At 46.0% G+C, this 24200-nt stretch overlaps 1 protein-coding gene and 1 pseudogene across 17 annotated transcripts in view; both read left to right on the top strand.

Annotated features, from left to right (window-relative positions):
* LOC126540634 (coiled-coil domain-containing protein AGAP005037-like) overlaps nt 1-24200 on the top strand; it is a 592903-nt gene that overhangs the window by 457446 nt on the left and 111257 nt on the right. For all 17 annotated transcript variants that reach the window (XM_055076173.2, XM_055076175.2, XM_055076166.2 and 14 more), the window contains one exon: nt 21288-21341. In XM_055076173.2, coding sequence (XP_054932148.1) covers nt 21288-21341 — 54 coding nt within the window. The remainder of the gene's footprint in view (nt 1-21287; nt 21342-24200) is intronic.
* Nucleotides 3466-3575, top strand: LOC126541032 (U6 spliceosomal RNA; annotated as a pseudogene).

Raw genomic sequence — 24200 nt, 5'->3', positions numbered from 1 at the left:
GAAATTTCCGGAGTCCTCCACTACGGCGTGCCTCATAATCAGAAAGTTGTTTTGGCACGTAAAACCCCATAATTTTTGAAAAGTGTACCGTCATTGCATTCTACCGGTATTTGCGTATGGAGACGGAAACTTTCAGGTTAGCAAAGAAGCTCGAGATGAAGATGAGGACCGCCCAACGAGCGATGGAACGAAAAGATGAAATGACGGGAGTAGCGTTAAGAAATGTGTGTGACCCGCCTAGTTCATCGCGAGAAATAGCGCGCCAGAGGACGGAGTGCAGAAAGAAGAAACAGACACAAGCGTTCATAAGTACCCCCCTGCGCTGTTCCACGGTATACTTAACTGTCAGTGTAAGGCCAACGGAACGTGCAAAACGCGCGGAAAGGTATTGCACGCGCGCTGATCACAGCGACGCTAACTCGTTGCGCAGTCTGGTGCAACTGCAAGACAGACAAAAGAAAAAAAAATAAAGGAAAGGCTATGCGTGAACGATGTAAACTTTCTTTTTGTCTGCGCAATCCGGTTTACCGGTTTTGCGTTCTATAACCAGCTAGCCCAAATATCGGCTCTGCTTAGCCACGGGGAATAACGCGTAGACGTAGTGGTTGTGGAAGCTCTATATGTTCTGAAAGTAGCATTGGAAACCCGTAAACAGTCAGTGCTTCTGACACGGAACGATCAGGTCACAGGAGAAACTAAAGAAGGGCTTCCGAAAACGACCGCGGACACCGAGAAGATGTGGCGCAAAGTGCCCGAGTTTCACGAACTGCTACATATCTTGCTAAGCAGTAAATATCGCTAACATAAGAATGAACGGTGAAAAAAAAAAAAAGTATTCTGTGGCGTTCGCACGGAAAGCGTATGTCAGCACGGATCAAATAATCGTCAGCAAAAATGCCGCTCACCTTCATGCATCTCGCCATTTTTCTCATCCCTTACCTTTGAGAAAAGCAAAAAAAAAAGAAAGATTGAGAAAAGAATTCACAGAACGTTGCGTGCGTTGTTCGTAATCGCTATAAGCGCTAAATGATGTCGAAGGTAATTAGCGCTCATTAACCTTCGATTATGGACGGAAATTTTCCGCGAAAGCAGTCTGGTGCAATAACAACGCTAGAGCCGACCTAGTAGAAGACCCAAAAATCGAAATCTATGACTTCTTCTGCAGTGGAACGATAGCTTCTTTTTTTTATTTATTTATTCCCAGAATCTTCGCGATAGAGCATGTTAAACACAATAATAATTACAAAAACGAACCGAAAAAAGCATGCACACACGCACAGGCAAACGGAATTTGCTAATTCTCTGCCAGCAGTTTTCATAAGAATATTCTGAACCCGTTGGAACTCAAGCAAGTTCAGCGAATACGCCGTCAGAAGCAATTTACAATCTGCTGTCTTTATTGAACCAACTACAGAAATTAATTCACAAACAACAGGCTTTTGCTAATGAACGGGCATTCTGGCGTATGACGAGGCCCACGCTGCGCCAACTGCATTTTTGTACAAAGCCGATAATTTGTTTTGTTATTCCGCTGGAAGAAAATGCGCTCCCTGGGGAAGATTCTTACCCAAAAGAATAAATACTATAGCAAGTATCACCAATTGAAGCTACGACTTACATATTTGTGAAAATCGCCGTTTGAAAACAGGTAAAGGGTTCGCCCTCGTTTTGGTGGTAGGCGAACGTTGCGCTCATTTTAAAAGCCTTGTCGCGCCAACCACAGTGTTCCCTAATGACAGACAGGACTTTCCAGGTTTCTCGTACGGCTAACAAGACGGGAGAGCAGGCCTCAGCGGTCTTAAGTATTGTATATTGTCTCGGCGAGTTAAAATACAGTGCAAGTATAGTTGAAAGCGGGACGCCGACTGTAACAATTAGAAGTAAAAATAAAATGACGAAATGGTCGGCGTCAAACTTTTAACTGCTTACATAGTCTGCTCCAGACCAGACGGGTTTTCGCGAAACTCTTGACTTCATATGAATAGAGTATATATGAAATGAATAGAGTATATATGAACAGTTGAGTTGAGTTTCTGCACAGAAAGGGCCTGAGAAGGGCTCTTGGCGTTCCGCAGACTGCTCCTAACAAAGCAGTACTTTGTGAATCTCTATCGAGACCTCTTAGCCTAGTCGCTTCACAAAGGTTATTGATGCAAATTGGCCGCCTCAAACAGACGGCAGCCGGCCGAGCCCTTCTACAGCGCCTTCGAAAGAGATCTGAGTCCCGAGCGTACTTGGCACTAAATACTCTTGGTTACCTGGGTCTTGACACTAGAGGTCGAACTAAGAGGTTGAAACCACCTTGGTCATTCGCGAGCCTCGATTGTTCGTTGACAATTCCTCACGTACGCGCTAAGCGGAATTCTTCTCTGGCGGCAACGCGTTCGCTGGTACTGGAACATCTTGAGTCTGAATATGCACGTCATCTTCAAATCTTTACTGATGGCTCTGTGGACAAGGTCAAAGGATCTAGTGCAGCTGCTTTTCACATTCCCTCTTTGAAGTATGATTGGTCTGTTCGCTTCACTGCAGTCGTGTCCTCCACAACGGCCGAAAGCGTTGCCATTGAGGCAGCTCTAAAGAAACTACGGTTTTGTACGCCTCAACCTGTTGTTATTCTTACAGATTCAAAATCTGCCCTTCAAATGTTAGAGCACGGGTTCCCTACTGATGCCTTATGTCTTAGCTCCCTACGCTCGGTGCACAATCTCCATATCAAAGGCTTCTCCATACGTTTCCAATGGGTGCCCTCGCACACAGGTATCATAGGCAACGAGATGGCGGACAGCCTCGCCCATAGAGCGCTGTCTGGGAATCCATTGAGAAGAGTGCCTCAAGACGACAACAGACTCTTCAGAGAAGCAGTGTTGTGCCACCTCAGTTCTTTGTGGAGCTCACCTCACAATCCATGTGTGATCAAGGGCCTCAAAAGAAACCAAGCCACCTTACTGCTCCGCATTCGCACGGGCTCTGCTCGAACCCCTGCGTGGATGTATAAGACTGGCCTGGCGTTATCACCATTATGTTCAACGTGTGGTGTGTACGGTGACATAGAACATTACCTAATGTGCTGTACTGTGTATAACGCGGAAAGGAGGGTGTTATTCGGGTCCCTCAAGAAGACAGGAGTTCCTCACAGCTCTTTTCAAGACATTGTTTTCCCGCGCGGGAACCGGTTGTGTAGGAAGGAGGTCTCTCGCCTTCTTTTAAATTACCTACAGGACACAGATTTGGCCTCCACATGGTGAACTGAGGAGTGACCATTTGTATTTTGTGAGGACTGTGTCTGATTATGTGATTTATTTATTTTAAGTGTCGCTACGGTGGAGCAATTGCCGGCAGCAACTGCAAGGCTAATCCCACCAGTAGCCTACAACAACTCAACTCAACTCAACTATATATGAACACTGCGTCCATATGTACTCTGTCTGTAAAGCACGGACTCCAGAGGCACACTTATATTCTACCTAATTCATAGGTTCGTATATTAAAACTGGAACAACCGATTTAAAGAAGATTAGCTCGTCCCCTGTGCCAGGATGACATGCAATATATATATATATATATATATATATATATATATATATATATATATATATATGCATGCTTCTTTGCATACACTACACTGTCTCTCTCTGTGATTATTGAATCCAGTGCCACAGTTACGTACTACTTGTTGAATTTGGTTCTTCTCACGGAACGGCCCCCCCCATTTCGCGCGAGCTCCGTCTGGGAATTCCTCAAACGCCTTCGAAATCGCTAGCCTACACTCTTAGGCAAAGTTACACCCTTTGGCTTGCCCCTTCTGCCACACAACAATAATCGTTATCTGCCTTGATGCGTTTCCTTTCTTTAACGCTGCGAGCCCGGAACTTTCCAATAACGAACGGCACGCGCGTTATCAGAAGGGGCACTCCAAAGGGTGTAAACTGTTCTATGCTGATAACGCGCGTGCCGTTCGTTACTGGAAAGTACCGGGCTCGCAGCGTTAAAGAAAGGAAACGCATCAAGGCAGATAACGATTATTGTTGTGTGGCAGAAGGGGCGAGCCAAAGGGTGTAACTTTGCCTAAGAGTGTAGTTCTTACGCATCTTAACGCCCAGGCCGTTCAATGATTCTCTGGTTATCTAAACGTTTCTAGTGATAGCATGTATGTTTCCGGTGACGTCCGCAACAGTGCGCTTCAACGACGCAGTCCTATATAGGACTCAAATATGTTTTTCACCTATATAATCTGTCTCTATTTCTCGCAAACGATGCTCGTCCTCAATTATGTCAAGGTAACTCGATTTCACATTTTCCATAAGTGGCACTTTACGGTGCCAGCTCGGCTTCTCGGTGCGTCGGAAAGAATAGGGCTGCCGCAGATTTAGCCGTACATAACTCGAAGGGACGCAGCCTAAAGCACGTTTAAGTCAGACGTTGACGTGGGGCAGCATCTCGAGGCCCGTTCACGTGAGCTTGGTGGTGCCGTACAGCGCTTAGACGTGTTTTGCCGGCCCATTTATGAAGCTGCGCCAATCCAACCGCTGCACCTAACTAAAGCGTGAGAGAGCGTACGCACTTCAAGTGTACGCCATTGATTATGTGTCAATATTTACAGCGCCAAGGGGCGGTCTCGGCGGACCCGCAGAATAAGTCGGCGGCGCAATCAGGCGCATCGGCGATGCGTGTACCGCGCTGCGGCGGTTTCGCGAAGCTCGTCGGTTAATTAGAGGCGCTCTCCCCGCTGTGTGATGCGGCTGCTACGTCCTCAAAGCAGCCGGAGGGTCGGTAGCTCGTTTTGAGCGAATAACTTCGCGCGACATATTGGAGAGACACTTTCGATTATTCTCGTACTTCTCAATCAGCCTATGTCCACTCCTTTGATGGCGTGTGCTCACCTACCTCGTGACTTGAGCAACCGTGCTTGTCCCTAACATAAATAAACCTGGTCCATCAAAAAGAAAAAAAAAAGAAAACTGCAACAACTGTGTAAAGTGGAGCAGTTTTAAATACGGGACTATCGGTTAATTCCGTACCGCTAACTGTTGCTGGACTAAATGGTGCACACTTGTTATCGTGTCATAGGACGCGCAACAATATGAAATATTCGTGCGAACAGATGAAGCCTTGAACGCTCTTTTCTCTCCAGTTCTTACCTCATATTGTTTTTCACGTCCATGTCACACGATAACATTCATTCCCGCAAATGCATTCGCCAGACGCTACCTCTGATGTTAAAGCGTACGGCAACTTTCTTTTGCATACCATAGTCTCAGAAGCTTCCGCATTTGGCAGCTAGTCGTTTGTGGCGAATGACGAATGTATGGCGAAAGGCCAGCATGGAAAATGGTCTGCAATGATTGTATGCTGCGCGTGAAGCGAGAGTATGAGAAACGAACAAATCTAGGAAAGTCAGCCAGTCGAATGTGCGATTCGCTACCCTACACGAGACTCCGGGGAAAAGAAAAGGGGGGGGGGAAGTAAGACGGAGAAACAAAGACAAACGTAGGGAGACAGTGAGCACTGCATATAAAACACGGCTGGAGCAGAGCTGACGCCGTAGACTTCATGCAGAATTGCGATTCAGCAAAAAGGTTCCACCAGAATGGTGCGTATAAATACTATTATGGCGAATCGATTATTTCTAGGTACGCTGTTTCAGGTCGTAAACTACCAAAAGTGTCCTGTACTAACATAGGATTAGTTACTTTCTGTCACATATGTTGTTAGGTTCTTAGTAATGCGGAGCTACTGATAGCAAGGTTAGTTGAGCGACCTGGGCGGCAAACTCGTTACGTAAACGAGGATCGATCTTGTCAAAGCTCCGTAGCTTGTCTACTGCGCAGTTTTTTTATCACGAAACTACCGAATCATGCGTAAGTAGGCGAAACACGGCAACTTCATCGTACGTCATCGCAGCAACAACCAGCAAGGCAGGAATGCAACATGGCTAGATCGTGCGAGTCCTGCCGATTGACTTTTATCATACGTCGTCCGTTTTATAAGACGACAATTGAAACAGTGAGCTCATCAGTGTTTTGCACGTATACAGAATCCCGAGTATTTGCCAAACCAATTATCTACCGTTCTATCAATGAAAATTGCACGAGACTACTATCTTAGTGCCATCACAGATATGGCATATCTTAACAATAACTCGTGAACATTGCCATGGCGCGGAATAACTGACCACATTTTGCACCGATTAGACGCGCATACTATTATAACTAAGCATTCACATCCGCTATCGCTCTATCGCGCTTTTAAAAAATTGATATAGGTAAAGTAAGAATTCTAAAGAGAAAATGAAGATTTTTGCAGTCTTTTACTCAGTTTCTTTAAGAGTGAAATTAAAAGCCTCGACTATAAGCGCACCAAAATAATTATAGACAATTGACTAAAGCCGACTGTAATCATCTTGTCGTTCAGCAGCGTGTCTAACTGTTATTTGTCAGGGCAGGTAGCTCTCTTTTGTAAGCGTAACCTGTTTCATTACTTCCGTTATGGTCACCATGTGGAAAACCTCCGAGCTTCGATCGCCCTCTGTATAGCAGACTAAAATGCACGTTAATTATGGCAAGCGCGACGTAGTTAGAGCACCGATGAAGCTTTGGGATGCAATGCTATTTGGCGGCAGATAATCACTTAACGATGTTCGCTAAGCATGTGTTGGTAGGTTAAGAGCCACTACAGCCCGTCCGAGATTGACTATAGATCCAGCGTTACTCATAAAGCGCAGGAGAGCCATTTGTGTTTCAGTAGACGGCAGACAGTCCATCGAAGCACTGTTGCGCGTTTCTGTTATCGCCTTAGATAGCCGACAACACTCGGTCCGCAGGACGCTTTCCTTTTTTTTTCGTATCATATTTTGTAATGGGGAGCTAAACGAGACCAAGGAAAACGATTACATTCGCCATGGTTTGAGCGGACCCGCTAACTCCTCTAGCGTGCAAGGAAATGGTCGCTTGGGGACAACTTCGCGTGCGACCGACGATGGCGGACGAACGATATAACGCGGGACGGCGGCCTTTCGACTCCTATGCAGTGGTTGCCATGTTGGCGTGACAAAAAGCACTTTGCCGCGGCCTCTGTTCAAGCACTGGCCCACCGCTCCGGCGCCGAGTAACGTTTTCACCGGTTATGGGCGCTTGTGTTGCGTACACGTGAAAGCGGCAGTCGTCAGCTTTGCCTCGTTCTAAGCAGGTTAAGAGGGCAAGGAGAAAAAAAATCTATACAGCGCACCTATGTAAACGTAAACAGCACATTTAAACTTGTGTATCTTTGCTTGGTTTTAATTTTTCGGCGAGCTGCGTGTACTAATGCAGATTTTCGTGCCCTAAGTATTTCCGCAAGCTTAGTGCGAACTTCCCGAGGGGTGCTTCTTCGTTCGCTTGATTTCATGCGCATTCTAAAATTGAGTTTGCATACGTCGGTGCTGTGACTCGGCGCCCGAGCTGGAGCACGGCTTTTAGCGAGAAACGTTTCCTTTCTTTTTTTTTTTCTTTTTTGCTCGTGCAGACTGAATTGGAAATATGACGGGCCCATGAAGCGTGCCTTTTATTCGAGTGACACGCACCAATTATAATGTTTTGGCTCCAATATTTTGAACGCATACGTAATACAGTCTCTTTCGTGGCCTCTGCAATGCCACTTCAAACCGTTGACGAACGCTATCGAATTTAATATTAAGCCCAGAGTGAAATTCCAGGGTCGTTGCGGCAATATGGTGAATTACGGGCGTGTCATCCGGTGTGTAATGTAAAATTACAGAAATGGGCGGAAGGTAAAGCAGTAAGAATATGTCTGCGCAAAATGAAATCTGCGGAGAAACGTTCTGGTTTTCTGCAAGTTCAGACTCTCCCGAATGGCAAATATATAATATGTCGTTTAAAAAAGCTTGTTTGGAGAATGGTAAGAAAAAAAAAGATGAAATTCACCAGTGCCTTGTTGAGTGTGCAATGCAGTCAATCTCAGCAATCCTTGGGGATAAATGATTCGGTAAGACGGTGTACGTGTTGGTTTTCCTTCTCTTGATGCGCATATTGCCACACGAGAAAAGCGCAGAAGCGTGGGGAAGACGAAAGGAGGCATAATAAAGATAGACACGCAGCGCGTTAGCTTTTTTTTTTTTTCGAGCTCCACTTGATGTTAATCTCATTTCCGCGCTTTGCCACTGTGACGATGAACAATCAACAAGTTGAAATTGAAACGCGCGTGTTTCACTGTATCTTCATATCCTTCAAGGACGGCAACCTTCTAAATTTAGACGCGTCTCGCATTTCTCACACGACACAAAATGCTACTGTACGTTCTTAACGGTTTCCCTCCAGTATTTTGCCACCTCGGCGGCTACGAAACGGAGGTGAGAACATGCGCCTGAAAAGACATTTACGAGCCCTGTGCGAACATGAGTATGACTTGTCGAAAAGAGATTTCAGTACAGCGTTGCCAGATTGAAAAGTCGGCACGACACCAGAAACTCGCTAAAATTTCCCCAGATTTCACCAGAAAATAACATTGGCGTAAAATGCACAAAGATGGCCAAGAATTAACATTCGTCAAGCACTCATATTATTATGTATATAAAATCACGATGAGAAGCCTTTAATCATCTCTTGGAGCATCGTAAATGTCTGAATGAAACCAGCGTAGCATATCGTCTGTGCTGATGAGGAGCTTGTAATCATCGCTTGGAGCATCGTAGATGTCTGAACGAAACCTACGTAGCATATCGTCTGTGATAGTGAACTTCACGCAACACCCCTCTCTGGAGGCCAACGTTGTGCGAATTCGTACAATGGAATCCAAAGTTTTCAGCGACATTTTATTCCTGTACATCGTCTTAACACACGTGACCTGACTGAAGACACGCTCCACCAGTGCATTCGACACTGGGCAAGAAAGACATGCCAGTGCATACAATGAAAAGTCCTGGTAGGGCTTTTCCCCCATGGCATTTTTAAACTTCAAAATTCTAGCCCAGAATGTTGCAGAATCCTCAGGAAGTTTCCCGTCGAAGACGGCCTGCGCAACAGGTTTTTGTGACAGCGAAACGAGCGGAGCGTCAGCACGTGTGTTGGCTGGCCACTTGACGCATTGCCGATGGCCCGGCGTTGCTCTTCCCGCGCTTCCCACGGTAAATTCATTCCTCCATTCACTAGAACAGCCGGTGCCGTCTATTGAAACGACCTATAAATATACGTGCGTTGAAACCTAGCGCTAGCATCACACGCTAGCACAAACCTTAGCTACAGTAAGCTTTATAGTTCACTGTACTCTAGCGGTAGCACAGCAACACAGGGATTTCATGAGGAATAAACAAATACAAATATAGGCCTTAGAATCGTGGCGGCCGCATGCGCTACCTAGTGTTAAATGTTTGGATGAGCAGCGCGGGTAGACGGTAATTTCGGTAGAGTGGTTTTCCCCAGATATCCCCAGATTTTGTCTGGTGTAGTAGTTTGTTGGCCTGGCCACCAGGAGCTCTACATTTTCACCAGATTTCCGAAATCTGGTGGCCAATTTCACCAGATGTCAACGCTGTTTCAGTACCCTTTTGCACTTCGCTCGAAAACCTGAGATTATAATTTGTGTGTGTGTGTGTGTGTGTGTGTGTGTGTGTGTGTGTGTGTGTGTGTGTGTGTGTGTGTGTGTGTGTGTGTGTGTGTGCGCGTGCGTGCGTGCGTGCGTGCGTGCGTGCGTGCGTGCGTGTGTGCGTGCGTGCGTTGATTTGTTCACATGCTTATAGCCTGTATTGAAATGGATGTTCACCTTTGTCAATATTACCTCTCACCTTACGGTTTTTCCAAAGAATGGGATCAGTGGATATATGCCCTTAAGTTTCCTAGGCTATCGGCCGGCTCAACCGGAAACGTCTCTCTTCTGCTGCTACAAACTTCGCAACTCGTTGTGCGATTTTCTGAATACTGATTTCCGTGCAGTGAGTTTCTGTAACATCGGCGTGCCTCACCACAGTTTCAAGTCTACATTTACCTGTGTGATTGTGTTATAGTTATCTTTGTCTTTGTTTTTTTTTTGTTCTCCAAAGGCGGTCTGAGAAAATTGGCTAGGTAGATTTCCATAGAGGCCCCTGGGAGAAAAACATTTTTGCGGGAGGATACCAAATTTCCCCACTCGTTCTTTTTTGAGGGATGTCGACTGATTTTTTAAGGACGATGTTGTATGTCATAACGAGCACACGAAAGTTGTTGAAAGAACTTCGGCAGAGCGACAATGTTTTATTTTAGTGTTAACAGCATTTGCAAAAATACATTGTGCCATACGCCACAATTTTACACTTTGGGCTGGATTGGTTAGGGATGTGGTCATTACTTGCGCAAGAAAATTAGGTACATAATTGACAATTTGACTACTTTGCACTCATTTACTGTGAAAACTCTTTAGTCCCGAGCAGATATTGCAACTTACGAATTGAAGCTGGTGATTGCGCAGAACATATACATCCCTTTAAAATAAACAAGAGTATCGAGATATGCGCTTCCAGATTGTGCAGCAAGATGCATTGGCGTTGCATCTTTTTGGCTAAGAAGGCGCTCTGTTAAAAAGACAGTAAGCGGAACAACAATGCATCTTAGCGCATGCTTTACGGCGCTTATTTAAGAACTGCCAGGTGCTAGTTAAAATATATTCTTTCCAAGAGAACATGCGTTGACAAATACCTGACCGCAGTTAATACATTGTCATATTAGCCCTAAGTTATTTAGTTACAATTTATTTAGCAAAAGTTTGTTAACTACAGTGAAACGGGCCGTTAAATTTATCGTGCCTCTTCGCTTCAGGAATCTTCGCCTTTTCGAGTAATTCAGCTCAATGTGTAAGTTCGGGATGTATATTCTATGCCTCACTAATATTTTTAAAGAAACTTTTATCTATAGCAGTAACAAATTTTAAAATATTCTCTTAACATTACGATGAAACATCTCACAGAAATCTGCGTCAGACAACGCAAGGCTTCAACATTCTTCCAGCGTGACTATGTGAGCTCTCGCTTGGGAAGGCGCAGTCAGCTTAAGCTGCATTTTCGTGCTTCAATCTTCATTCACTGAGCAACTGACGGCTACGAACGCAAGACCGCTGTTTAATCTTCAGTGCCTAATTACACGTGCATAATTTGCGCTGGAGCAAACGCATCGTATATTCGCTTTTAGCGTACGTTCAGAGGCCTTCCACCACAACCACTCGTTTAGCTTTATTATTTTCGTTTTGTTTCGTTTTACTTTTTGTAGTTTTGCGGCAGCAGCATGGAAGGACAGCGCGTGCCGACAGGTGATAAAGTTGTTTAGGCCTCCCTACGACGCGTGCTGGATTTATGAGCACAATGCGTTGGCGGGCTAGTTGGTGCGAATCCATGAATACCTTGTTTAGCGCAAAACGACAGAGACAAGAAAGACGACAGGACAAGGCGCTACTCTCAACTGGCATCATTTTATTGCGTCACTCCTTTATAGACCGCTCAAACCAGAGGAACATGCGCAGTGAGCACCATGCGGTGGAGCCACCAACATCCGATCCCAAGAGCGCACTCATGCGACAGAATCCAAAAAACCAAATTCAGCGCTGTACAAGGTTAAGGAAGGCACACTAATGCACTGTGACCCCAATGACTGAATGAAAAAAGCTTCCGATAACTCTCGGGCGGTGGTGTCACGGCTCTTTTTCAAAATCGTGGTATCACGAAACATGGGTTTGCACTTGCATGTTTTACAATGCTGAGCCAAATGGGAACCTGTGCCTGTTGGTATGGATCGCTCATGTTCTCTAAGGCGCTCGTTAACACAGCGGCCTGACTGCCCTACATACACTTTGCCACATGACAAGGGAATCTTATAAACCACACCGACTCTGCAATCTACAAACTTCACGTGGTTCTTTTCACAATCAGGTTTTTTACTTGTTTTAGAAAAAGAAGAGGCCTGAAGTTGTGCCGTATTGCCACAGAGTGGCTCACAATCTAAAGAATGTCGCCACTAGATATCAAATTCCGGTAGTGTTTTCCGCTCCTCAGAAACTGTCAATGTTGTGCAGCCGTATTTCTAAAACAAGTAAAAAACCTGATTCTGAAAAGAACCACGTGAAGTTTGTAGATTGCAGAGTCGGTGTGGTTTATAAGATTCCCTTGTCATGTGGCAAAGTGTATGTAGGGCAGTCAGGCCGCTGTGTTAACGAGCGCCTTAGAGAACATGAGCGATCCATACCAACAGGCACAGGTTCCCATTTGGCTCAGCATTGTAAAACATGCAAGTGCAAACCCATGTTTCGTGATACCACGATTTTGAAAAAGAGCCGTGACACCACCGCCCGAGAGTTATCGGAAGCTTTTTTCATTCAGTCATTGGGGTCACAGTGCATTAGTGTGCCTTCCTTAACCTTGTACAGCGCTGAATTTGGTTTTTTGGATTCTGTCGCATGAGTGCGCTCTTGGGATCGGATGTTGGTGGCTCCACCGCATGGTGCTCACTGCGCATGTTCCTCTAGTTTGAGCGGTCTATAAAGGAGTGACGCAATAAAATGATGCCAGTTGAGAGTAGCGCCTTGTCCTGTCGTCTTTCTTGTCTCTGTCGTTTTGCGCTAAACAAAGTATTCATGGATTTATGAGGCTTGGAAAAAGTGAAGATAACGTATATAAGGAAAATCAAACAAAGAATTGGCTGGAAAACAAAGAAGCAAGTGCATGTTGGTGTCCCGCTAGCTGCAGCGTCCTGCTCGAACTCGTTTTCAGACAATGCGTATTGGCAACGGCTGCTGCATTACCTTCTTTTTTTTAAGGTATTTGATTCTGTTTCATTCAGACATAGAGCAAAATGTGAGTACTTGCTTGGGAAAGATTGCGAAAGGGCACAGCACGCTTGGTTGTATATATAGATATATATTTATAGGAGGAGAGAAATCCAAAGAGGAAACAAGAGTTGCTGGTACAGGCATTTGAGTTATTGCAATAAGTGTACCCGGTGTCAGGATTGGGGGCTAAATCCCATCGCTCGTGATCCGTTGTCAAGATTGGAGTCGGGCATGAATTAGAAGGTAGCTGGCCCATGCCTTCGTCCAACTTATTTACGCTGAGGACGTTGATGAAGGGAAGGACTGCTTCTCATCGAGAACGAGGAATACGGGTTTATTTACAGTATTTACATGCAGTTCATCAGTCTAGCATGACTGCGAGAGAAAGTACGTCAGTCTCACACGACTGCTTGAGAGAGTGTCTCAGTCCAACATGACTGCTTAAGAAAAGTGTGTCGAGCATCCGCACAACAGCGGCTTATATCCACTCGGTCCCCCCTTGATTCCAAGGGGACGGGGACGTTCGTCCAGTCATTGTAAACACGCCGCCTCTCCTCGGGACGGCTTACACACACACACACACAGGTGCACGGTCCGGAGCCGACGTCAGAGGGGCTTTGCAGAACTCGGAGCTGACCCGGGTAACGAACCCGGGTAGACATTTTCCTGCGTCTTGGTCGGCGCGTGGGAAGGGGCCTTCGTCGACGTTCCCGCGGCAACTCCCCCACTCATAGCAGAACAGGGCGGCGTTGGTGGGTTCGGTAACAATAGTTGGCCCGCCGAACGCATTCAGTCATAATGGCGACTTAGTGACGCCGTGGCTAGAGGTTTGCGGCGGCGCTCCAGGAAGCGTTGACGCCCGTTGTCGCAACTGGCTGGCAACACTTGCACCTCAGCTGGGCCGTTCTTAACACCGGCGTGGTTGCGCACCGCCTGCAGCGGTGGCGTAGAGGTAGAACACCCGCCTCGCGTGCAAGAGGTCCGTGGTTCGAATCCCGGTGCCGCGCAATTTTCCACCGGATTTAAAAAAAAAAAAAAATCCGCGTGTTGATAAAATTGCATAAACAGGCCTGGAGTGTGGCCTGATCCCGGTGACCAGAACCGGTAACACACTCCCTCACCAGAGCAGGATTGGCCACCCTGGTGCAGTACTTGGCCACAACCTCCTATATGAACGCAACAATCAAACCCCGGCCCTCAGTCCCCAGCAGCTGCGAAGCAACTGACCACGGCGGCGGTCAGACCTGCGACGCTGCAGAGGGTGCTAAGAATCCCTGGCTCCGGACAGGCCGCCATTGGAATATGAACCTGGCAACGTTTAACGTTAGAACGTCATCTAGTGAGGCGAGTCTAGCAGTGCTATTGGAGGAACTAGAGGGCAGTAAATGGGATATAATAGGGCTCAGTGAAGTTAGGAGGCCAAAAGAAGCATATACAGTGCTAAAAAGCGGGCACGTCCTGTGCTACCGGGGCTTACCGGAGAGACGAGAACTAGGAGTCGGATTCCTGATCAATAAGAACATAGCTGGTAACATACAGGAATTCTATAGCATTAACGAGAGGGTGGCAGGTCTTGTTGTGAAACTTAATAAGAGGTACAAAATGAAGGTTATACAGGTCTACGCCCCTACATCCAGTCATGATGACCAGGAAGTCGAAAGCTTCTATGAAGACGTGGAATCGGCGATGGGTAAAGTCAAAACAAAATACAGTATACTGATGGGCGACTTCAATGCTAAGGTAGGCAAGAAGCAGGCTGGAGACAAGGCAGTGGGGGAATATGGCATAGGCACTAGGAATAGCAGGGGAGAGTTATTAGTAGAGTTTGCGGAACAGAATAATATGCGGATAATGAATACCTTCTTCCGCAAGCGAGATAGCCGAAAGTGGACATGGAGGAGCCCGAACGGCGAGACTAGAAATGAAATAGACTTCATACTCTGCGCTAACCCTGGCATCATACAAGATGTGGACGTGCTCAGCAAGGTGCGCTGCAGTGACCATAGGATGGTAAGAACTCGAATTAGCCTAGACCTGAGGAGGGAACGGAAGAAACTGGTGCATAAGAAGCCGATCAATGAGTTAGCGGTAAGAGGGAGAATAGAGGAATTCCAGATCAAGCTACAGAACAGGTATTCGGCTTTACCTCAGGAAGAGGACCTTAGTGTTGAAGCAATGAACGACAATCTTGTGGGCATCATTAAGGAGTGTGCAATAGAAGTGGGTGGTAACTCCGTTAGACAGGATACCAGTAAGCTATCGCAGGAGACGAAAGATCTGATCAAGAAACGCCAATGTATGAAAGCCTCTAACCCTACAGCTAGAATAGAACTGGCAGAACTTTCGAAGTTAATCAACAAGCGTAAGACAGCTGACATAAGGAAGTATAATATGGATAGAATTGAACATGCTCTCAGGAACGGAGGAAGCCTAAAAGCAGTGAAGAAGAAACTAGGAATTGGCAAGAATCAGATGTATGCGTTAAGAGACAAAGCCGGCAATATCATTACTAATATGGATGAGATAGTTCAAGTGGCTGAGGAGTTCTATAGAGATTTATACAGTACCAGTGGCACCCACGACGATAATGGAAGAGAGAATAGCCTAGAGGAATTCGAAATCCCACAGGTAACACCGGAAGAAGTAAAGAAAGCCTTGGGAGCTATGCAAAGGGGGAAGGCAGCTGGGGAGGATCAGGTAACAGCAGATTTGTTGAAGGATGGTGGGCAGATTGTTCTAGAGAAACTGGCCACCCTGTATACGCAATGCTTCATGACTTCGAGCGTACCGGAATCTTGGAAAAACGCTAACATAATCCTAATCCATAAGAAAGGGGACGCCAAAGACTTGAAAAATTATAGACCGATCAGTTTACTGTCCGTTGCCTACAAAGTATTTACTAAGGTAATTGCAAATAGAATCAGGAACACCTTAGACTTCCGTCAACCAAAGGACCAGGCAGGATTCCGTAAAGGCTACTCAACAATAGACCATATTCACACTATCAATCAGGTGATAGAAAAATGTGCGGAATATAACCAACCTTTATATATAGCTTTCATTGATTACGAGAAAGCGTTTGATTCAGTCGAAACCTCAGCAGTCATGGAGGCATTGCGGAATCAGGGTGTAGACGAGCCGTATGTAAAAATACTGAAAGATATCTATAGCGGCTCCACAGCCACCGTAGTCCTCCATAAAGAAAGCAACAAAATCCCAATAAAGAAAGGCGTCAGGCAGGGAGATACGATCTCTCCGATGCTATTCACAGCGTGTTTACAGGGGGTATTCAGAGACCTGGATTGGGAAGAATTGGGGATAAGAGTTAATGGAGAATACCTTAGTAACTTGCGATTCGCTGATGATATTGCCTTGCTTAGTAACTCAGGAGACCAACTGCAATGCATGCTCACTGACCTGGAGAAGCAAAGCCGAAGGGTGGGTCTAAAAATTAATCTGCAGAAAACCAAAGTAATGTTTAACAGTCTCGGAAGGGAACAGCAGTTTACAATAGGTAGTGAGGCACTGGAAGTGGTAAGGGAATACATCTACTTAGGACAGGTAGTGACTGCGGATCCGGATCATGAGACTGAAATAATCAGAAGAATAAGAATGGGCTGGGGTGCGTTTGGCAGGCATTCTCAGATCATGAACAGCAGGTTGCCATTATCCCTCAAGAGGAAAGTTTATAACAGCTGTGTCTTACCAGTACTCACGTACGGGGCAGAAACCTGGAGGCTTACGAAAAGGGCTCTACTTAAATTGAGGACGACGCAACGAGCTATGGAAAGAAGAATGATAGGTGTAACATTAAGGGATAAGAAAAGAGCAGATTGGGTGAGGGAACAAACGCGAGTTAATGATATCTTAGTTGAAATCAAGAAAAAGAAATGGGCATGGGCAGGACACGTAATGAGGCGGGAAGATAACCGATGGTCATTAAGAGTTACGGAATGGATTCCAAGGGAAGGAAAGCGTAGCAGAGGGCGGCAGAAAGTTAGATGGGCGGATGAGATTAAGAAGTTTGCAGGGACAACATGGCCACAATTAGTACATGACCGGGGTTGTTGGAGAAGTATGGGAGAGGCCTTTGCCCTGCAGTGGGCGTAACCAGGCTGATGATGATGATGATGGTTGCGCAGCGGCAGCATTCCGATGGGGGAGGGGGCGGGGGTGTAGGCGAAAAAGGAAAATATTGATAATAATAATAAGAAGAAGACGAAGGAGAAGAAGAAAAACTGCTCGTGCACTTGAGTGCCCGGTAAAAAGAAACCCAGGTGTTCAAAATTAAGCCGGAGTCCCCGACATTGGCGTCAGATCATAGCCCCAGCGTGGCCTTGAGATGGTGAACTGAATCAATCAATCGACTGATTTAGTAAGTGTCGAAGAGGTGGAACAACACAGTACTTTTGTTGGCAGAATAGCATAAAGCTACAAGAACAGTAGCCAATGAGAAGCACGATAAATACGTGGCAAAGAATAATAACAAACTTACGAGGAATATACGAACACAAGCTCCGACCAAGCTTTCTTACTTGGCGCACGTGCTCGCGGATTAGGCATGGCTGACATGGATTGCCGAAGGCTGGGGCTTCGTAAAGTACACGGTTCGGAAGTAATGAGCGATTAATTCGCCACGGTTTCAATGTGGCATCGTCTTTCTTTTTCCTTTTTTAAAACGTCTAACGACAGTGCATCCAACGCTGCACTTAAGACAACGCTTGGGATAAGTGTATCACCCGCCGACAAATTTACTACAACCCTGCATTTCGACGCCTCCAAATTCCCAGGCCACGAAATTTTAACAGTGGCGGTAAATTGATACGTATACTTTGGCATGCGACTGCCTGAATTGAAGCAATCGTCTTCCGGCTGGTTTTGAAATTGAAGAAGTTCTTCGGGGAAATACAACTGCCCTGTTTACCGTAAATTACGTGGAAATATGTCGCCTGTCTTTACTCCGCCAGAAGGGCGTTGAATATATGGTAAAAAAAAGAAAAGTCCGAGCCATGGATGTCTGCCTGTCGCGGCACGTTAAGTTATCGTGCGACAAGTGAACGAGACCCTTCCGAAACCTTTTCGCCTCGGTGACTCGACACATTCTTGCGCAGTAACTTGCTTAATTTTCGCTCCGCATTTTTCACCACCTCGGGTGTAAAACGCTGCGTTCAAAGAGCCTCAAAGTGCACGTTTGAAAGCGGACACAGTATAGCGGGTGACACGCATTCAGCCACACGGTCATACGCGCAATAGTATATCGAAGAGCGTACAGCAACAGGGGCGAAGTACCAGCGACTTCCCGCAACCGCGTGTCCATAGGATTGCTTAGTGACGTTCACGACGGTCGAGCATCAATGCCCTCGGGGTGAGCCATTTTTTTCCTGAAGCGTGAGCAAGCCGGAGCTACCCGGCAAAGATTTAAATAAGGATGGTAAACGCGCATTGTGATATTCTGTGTAATTTTCCTTCCCATGTAATAAGGACGCTTTAATGTTTTGGACTTCGCTAAGGTTGCGCGTCGGGCTAATTAATTGTTGCCTCATAATCGATGTTCATCCAGCGCATTGGGCACGGACAACATAATAGACACACGCAGTGTTCAACTAACAACCAACAGAAAACAAATAAAATAGAAAACCCGAACCGAGTCGCAACGAATTACAATTTGCGGAGAACATCTTACATCACGTGTCACTTATCTCGAGATGGGAAATCGCACTCCTTTCTCGACAGGGTGGCGAATCCACATTGACGCACGTGTTATTCCGTTTCGAAATTTGTGGAGATATTATATCTCGTGTAATTCCACCCTTTTCTTGCGCGATTACATGGCGCTTAATAAAGAAGAGGCCGGCAACCACAATCGCGACAAGGGGCACCGGGGTGCCCTATTGTTATAAACTCGATTTTATATCTCCGAACCTTTGGCGTTATCAGTACGCAAGCTTGCGTCCAAAGAATTGTCATGTTGTGTGTGTGTGTGTGTGTGTGTGTGTGTGTGTGTGTGTGTGTGTGTGTGTGTGTGTGTGTGTGTGTGTGTGTGTGTGTGTGTGTGTGTGTGTGTGTGTTTTGTGCACCGATGTACTAACGCTGACCGGTTATCACCGTAATCTAGTTAAGCCTCTCTTATATTAATTTAAGACACAAAACTACGCAGCAATGTGCAGCCCACAGTGTGTGGCGTCGCAGCGAACACCGGGACGTCCGCTTTCATTGCCGAACGTTTTACCGAACGTTTGACCTCATCGTCCCTTAACATCCATGTTATGGGGCAATCAACCCCTTATATATAAATATTCGCGGCTCTTAAACTTCGGCACTCATAAACAAACTTCGTGCGTGCGCGCAGTGGAAGCGGATGCAAAATCCCCTTTGCCTAATAAGGAACCTTGTAACCTAACAATAATACCGTGGCATGCGTACGTACTCTCTAGGTGACCAGAGTTCAGACGATCTTTGCAATTTTTCCTTTCTACTGACTCAGAACGCTGACGAAACTTTGAGTAGTGAAGCATTCAGCAAAAACTACAGTTACGCGGTTCTTCGCACATTTGGCGCGACGGAAAGAGACCGGCATGTGGCGTACTGTGTCGGAAGTATGACAACAGTTTGTTATGTGATGGAAACTTTTTACACTTAATACATGTGCCTATCCCTGGGGCGGTATTCTATAAGAGTCCACCTAGTGGACTGTCCATTTCGGCCGCTGCTTATTGGCTAAGGCCGCTCGTCTCCTCCTTCCTCGTACAGCTGCATCCAATCAGCAGCGGCCGAAATGGAGAGTCCACTAGGTGGACTCTTACAGAATACCCCCCTGTACACCACGCCGCGGTCTTTCCTAGAGAGTGATGGCAAGTGCTTGTTTATAAAAGTATGTGTTATATTCTGGCTGCGTAGGAACCATAGAAAGAAAATAGATAATGAAGCCATGGAAAGACTATGGTAAATCATGTATTTTCCTGTCCGTCTGCAGGATTAAACATGATGTATAACAGTGGCATTGTCTGTATACATAAAATTCGTAATAAAGCACAAGCGAATAATAATGAAAGAAATCGAAGTTTGCTGTCGGTAGGAATCGAACCCGCAACCTCGACACGGCATGTTTGTGGTCCGCTTGAATTCTTAGGTATTGTTATACGTGTGTTTGAAATTTAGTTGTGGGAATCGATGCCTTCGGCTCCCCATATTCTCCTCGTTCATTGAGTGTGGGACCCATATGAGAGAAATAGCGAAAACACATTTTTGCACGGTAAAACGGTATTTGCAGTATTAAAGGTATTCGCCATTGTGAGTGTTTACTCACCAGCGCATTTGTGATTATTTGTTCTTGCAGATAGAGCTTACTTTTTATGTGCCTCTCCCATTGGCAATTAGGCCGAAGCCGACGGCAGTGAGAACTTCGTTACGGCCGACCACAGCAAAGCAACCGATTAATCATGCTGGCTGGCTGAGATCTGTTGTAGAACTTTGGACTTTATTGTCGACACGTGGTAGAACTAGATTACACGAAAGTAAATGTTGAAAGAGGGCGATGTGAATAAATACACTCCATTGCAACCTTTCATATAACCCACCGCGTTGGCTTAGCGGCTGTGGTGTTGCGCTCCTAAGCACGAGGTCGCGGGATTGAATCCGGGCCGCGGCGCCCACATTTCGATGGGGGCGAAATGAACAAAAAGAAAACGGCTGTGTCCTGTGCGTTGGCGGGCACGTTAAAGATCCCCTGGTGATCAAAATTAATCCGTAGTCCCCTACTACAGCGTCCCTAATAATCAAATCGGGGATTTGGCACGAAAAACCCCAGAATTCACTCAACCTCTCATATCATGAATGGGAAGGAACTGAAGTGTTTTGGGCAGATGTATACAAAGCGTTATCGAGTAGTGAACAATAAGGGGAACGAAATCAACTCAAAACTCACAGTATGACAGTACTACATAGAAAGGAATACATAAATAGTAGACTTGAAGAAATATTCAGACACACAATACACTCGTACAGACAAAAATCATTACATGGTCATGAACATAGCGTCAATAGTACTGTAGTATGAAGTCGCAAAGTGCTCGTTGCTGTAGCTGTCTGAAACCGATATCTATACGACGCCCCTCATACTTTTGCTTTCATAAAGCTTTGTGATTGGTTTCTCATATCTGACAACACGTGCCAATAGAAAGGATTGAGCTTGAATAATGAGCGCAACACTTCGACGTAATATGTCACTTGTGCGAAAGCTTAACTACTCTAGAGGCCGTAGGATGTAGAAAAGGCACGGATGAGATCAAACCCCTCTTCACGTCCCAGTCCGGAGTTCCAATGAAAGTAACTAACTAACCTTATAACTTCGCCTTCCCCCCTCCCACAATCCAAATTGATGCTTGTGCCGCCGCATATCCCAGACCACGACCTCTAATAACAACTTGGTGTCGTTCTTCTTTCTCTCTCTCTCTTTCCTCCCTCTCTGTCGCTTTCCCCCTCTCCCCCACCTCTGGCACACACAGCAAGGATGACGCTCGTCAAGCCTGGCGAGCTTGGCGACTGGCAGGATGGCAAAGGCATGGACCACACTCACTCTCACTCGCTCGACCGGAGCATGCCGCTGCTTTTCGGGCTGCGCACGTCTTGCATGCGCACGTTGCATCGCCGTTTCATTACGTTACTGATGTCCCGCTTATATTGCTGCTACCCCCGCTGCGACCCTCTTACCTTCTGCACGGTGCTCCTTCGAATCGCATGCCTGCCATACGCTTCTCGCTTTTCGCCATGTGTGTAGTAGCCGCATCGCAGTCGCTGCGGATTTACGCAAGTACGCGCATGCGTACAGGAGACGTGCGTTTTTCTTTTAAAATCGTAAATAAAGAGAAACAATATTTTGCTCTTCCGCTTCTTTCGTCTTGTTCAAATTTCGCAGCGAAGTTGCACTTTATGGTTCGAATCGATGATTATACCACCTGGCCCTGTCACTTGCCTGGTCTGTCCAGAAAAAAAAAACAGTGCCTTTTGGAATTTATTGCTCACGGCCAACGCCGCTGACGCCGACGCCGACGACACCGGCTTTTCTGCGACACGAGCTCCTTAACGCTGTCGCGTTAAAAAAAAGAAACTGCGAATTTCCTATCGTATGCGCCTCTCGGACGAACAATTAATTGAACATAATCTCGAAGGCCATGCCTTGACGCACTGAAGACGCCGGAACCCATATTTTAAACATCACTCACTGCGAGGGCGATGGCCGTATAGACGAGGGCAAGTTCGCATTTTTTTTCTTGACAAACCAATCAATTGACAGTGCCGAGTCTTATATTGAATTATTCGGAGCATAAAATGGGACTTTGCTGCAAAATTTGACCAATGAGAGAGCAACAATAAGCACGATCTTTTTCTACGATTGTAAGAAAGAAACGCACGTCCCCGTAATTGCGTGAACACGTAGAAGAGCGAGTCGGTTGCAAGTCCAAATAACATAAGATTTTACGACGTTTTCACACCAAGAAATACATCTTGTGCAAGAATAGTTAGACCCATGCCGGGAGGCTAGTCTGGAGTCTAAAATAAAGGCTTGCATGCAAAGTAGCATGCAAGCAGGTAATGTGAACAAAAAGCATATGACCTTCTTTTCGCAGATTACGTAGATAATTAAAAAGTACAATTTACGAGACTTTGAAGAATATAGCGGGGAGATTGAAAATATTCTGGCCCAAAATGGGTATCCGAAAACGAGCAAGGAATACGTGCGCGTTAAAAATTCACATGAGAACAGTTTGAAGAAAAAACATTATACATGCATTTTTTTATGATAATACAACAACAAAAACTAACGTGGTGCTTATTGGTCTAATGCGCGCAATAAAGAAAGTCAGTGTCCTCTTTATTGCGTCCAAATGTAATAGATGTCGCTAACCAGCACTCGGGAATCATGCTAATATTACGTCCTGTGATCCGTTGTTGCAAATTTCGGTTCCAAGTAACTGAAGCAATCGATCGCCATACGTATTATTATTCGGTTGGTGATTGAAATGACCCGATGTAACCTTTCTATGCAAACAAGAGGATGACAAAAGAAATATGGCGATAGAGGGGAATCAAAGTGTTTTGTTGTTAGGAGCATGTAACTCGTAATCGGTAACTCGCAATGTAACTCGGTAGTCGAGTGACGAAAAATAAGTTTTAAGAAAGGCACCCCTCTGGTGACCTGCGAAATCTTTGAAAGTTGCGGTGATTAAGGCATCTTTGCGGCGACGATCTTTTACAAATCTCAAAATGTAGCACTATTTTATAGATTAGATAGAGAGAGAGAAAGGTTTAATGATACGAAATGCAGAGAGGTCGGCCTGAGGTAAGCTACTCTGCGCTGGCGCAAATGGAAAGAAAGAGGGAACAAAGAAGCGCATGATGGTTGTCGATGACGAGAGGAGGATGATATAAAACATATAGCAAAAGATTTGGCCTACTCAAAGCCTACAGTCCAGACCCGCACTTTAAAAAAAAAGTCAAATAAGGCCATGACCTTAAAACTCGATTTAACGTCTATCCAAAGGCCTAAAAGAACGTCCTCCGACAGCGGCATGCTGTCCAGGCACCTAAGTCCATTGCTCAACTTTCGTCGCCCTTCCACGCACTGAGGGCAGTCACGCAGCGCATTACCTGTAATCTCATTGGCACTGCACAGCTCACACTCTGGAGACTCGGTGCCTCGCGTGAGGTGCGCGTTCCCGCGCGTAAACGCCACCCCCAGCGTAAGTCTGTGCAGGAGACTCGCACAGCTGCGTTGAATTTTCAGTGGTAGCCTAAACTTCATGGTAGGGTCCAATCTTGGGAGTCCGGATTGTCCCAGTGCTTTTCTGTAGCTTTTCGTATGACACTCGAGATGGGGCACTTTGCGTCCGCTGTTGAAGAGGGAATTGGAAGCAGTGGCTCTGGTTCTTCGAGTGCCTTCTTCGCTTCGGCATCGGCCAGTTTCTTTGCCGTGTACACCACAGTGACTGCGAATCCACTGAAGCGTTATGTGGTGGCCGTTCTCTGCCGCTAGAGTGTATAGCTCGGCAGTTTGAAGAGCTGTGTAAGCGCTTTCTTTCATTACAACTCTGTAGCTGCGGAGCCGATTTCGCTACGCTGAAGGCTGTCCATACTTGAGGAGGCTGTCGCGAGATATAGTGAACTGCCTCTCTGATTGCCACCAGTTCCGTGGATGTTGGTGTCTTGTTATGTAGAAGAAACCGTCGTATGACTTGATGCGCGGGTACGACCAAAGCCGCACCTGACGCTCGGGGCACGCTAAGTACAAGCATCAAGCGGAAATTACTGGCATATATATGGCACCTGAAAACGATTGCGAAATAAGTTCAAGTATGTGATTCTCTAGGTGAAACGAAATAAAAGGTATGTTATCTGCGCCGAGCTTGTCAAAGTAGTGA

Source organism: Dermacentor andersoni, chromosome 2 (assembly GCF_023375885.2).
Source record: "Dermacentor andersoni chromosome 2, qqDerAnde1_hic_scaffold, whole genome shotgun sequence".
NCBI lineage: Eukaryota > Metazoa > Arthropoda > Arachnida > Ixodida > Ixodidae > Dermacentor > Dermacentor andersoni.
Note: the sequence above shows the minus strand (reverse complement) of the source record. Positions and strands in the feature narration are given on the sequence as shown.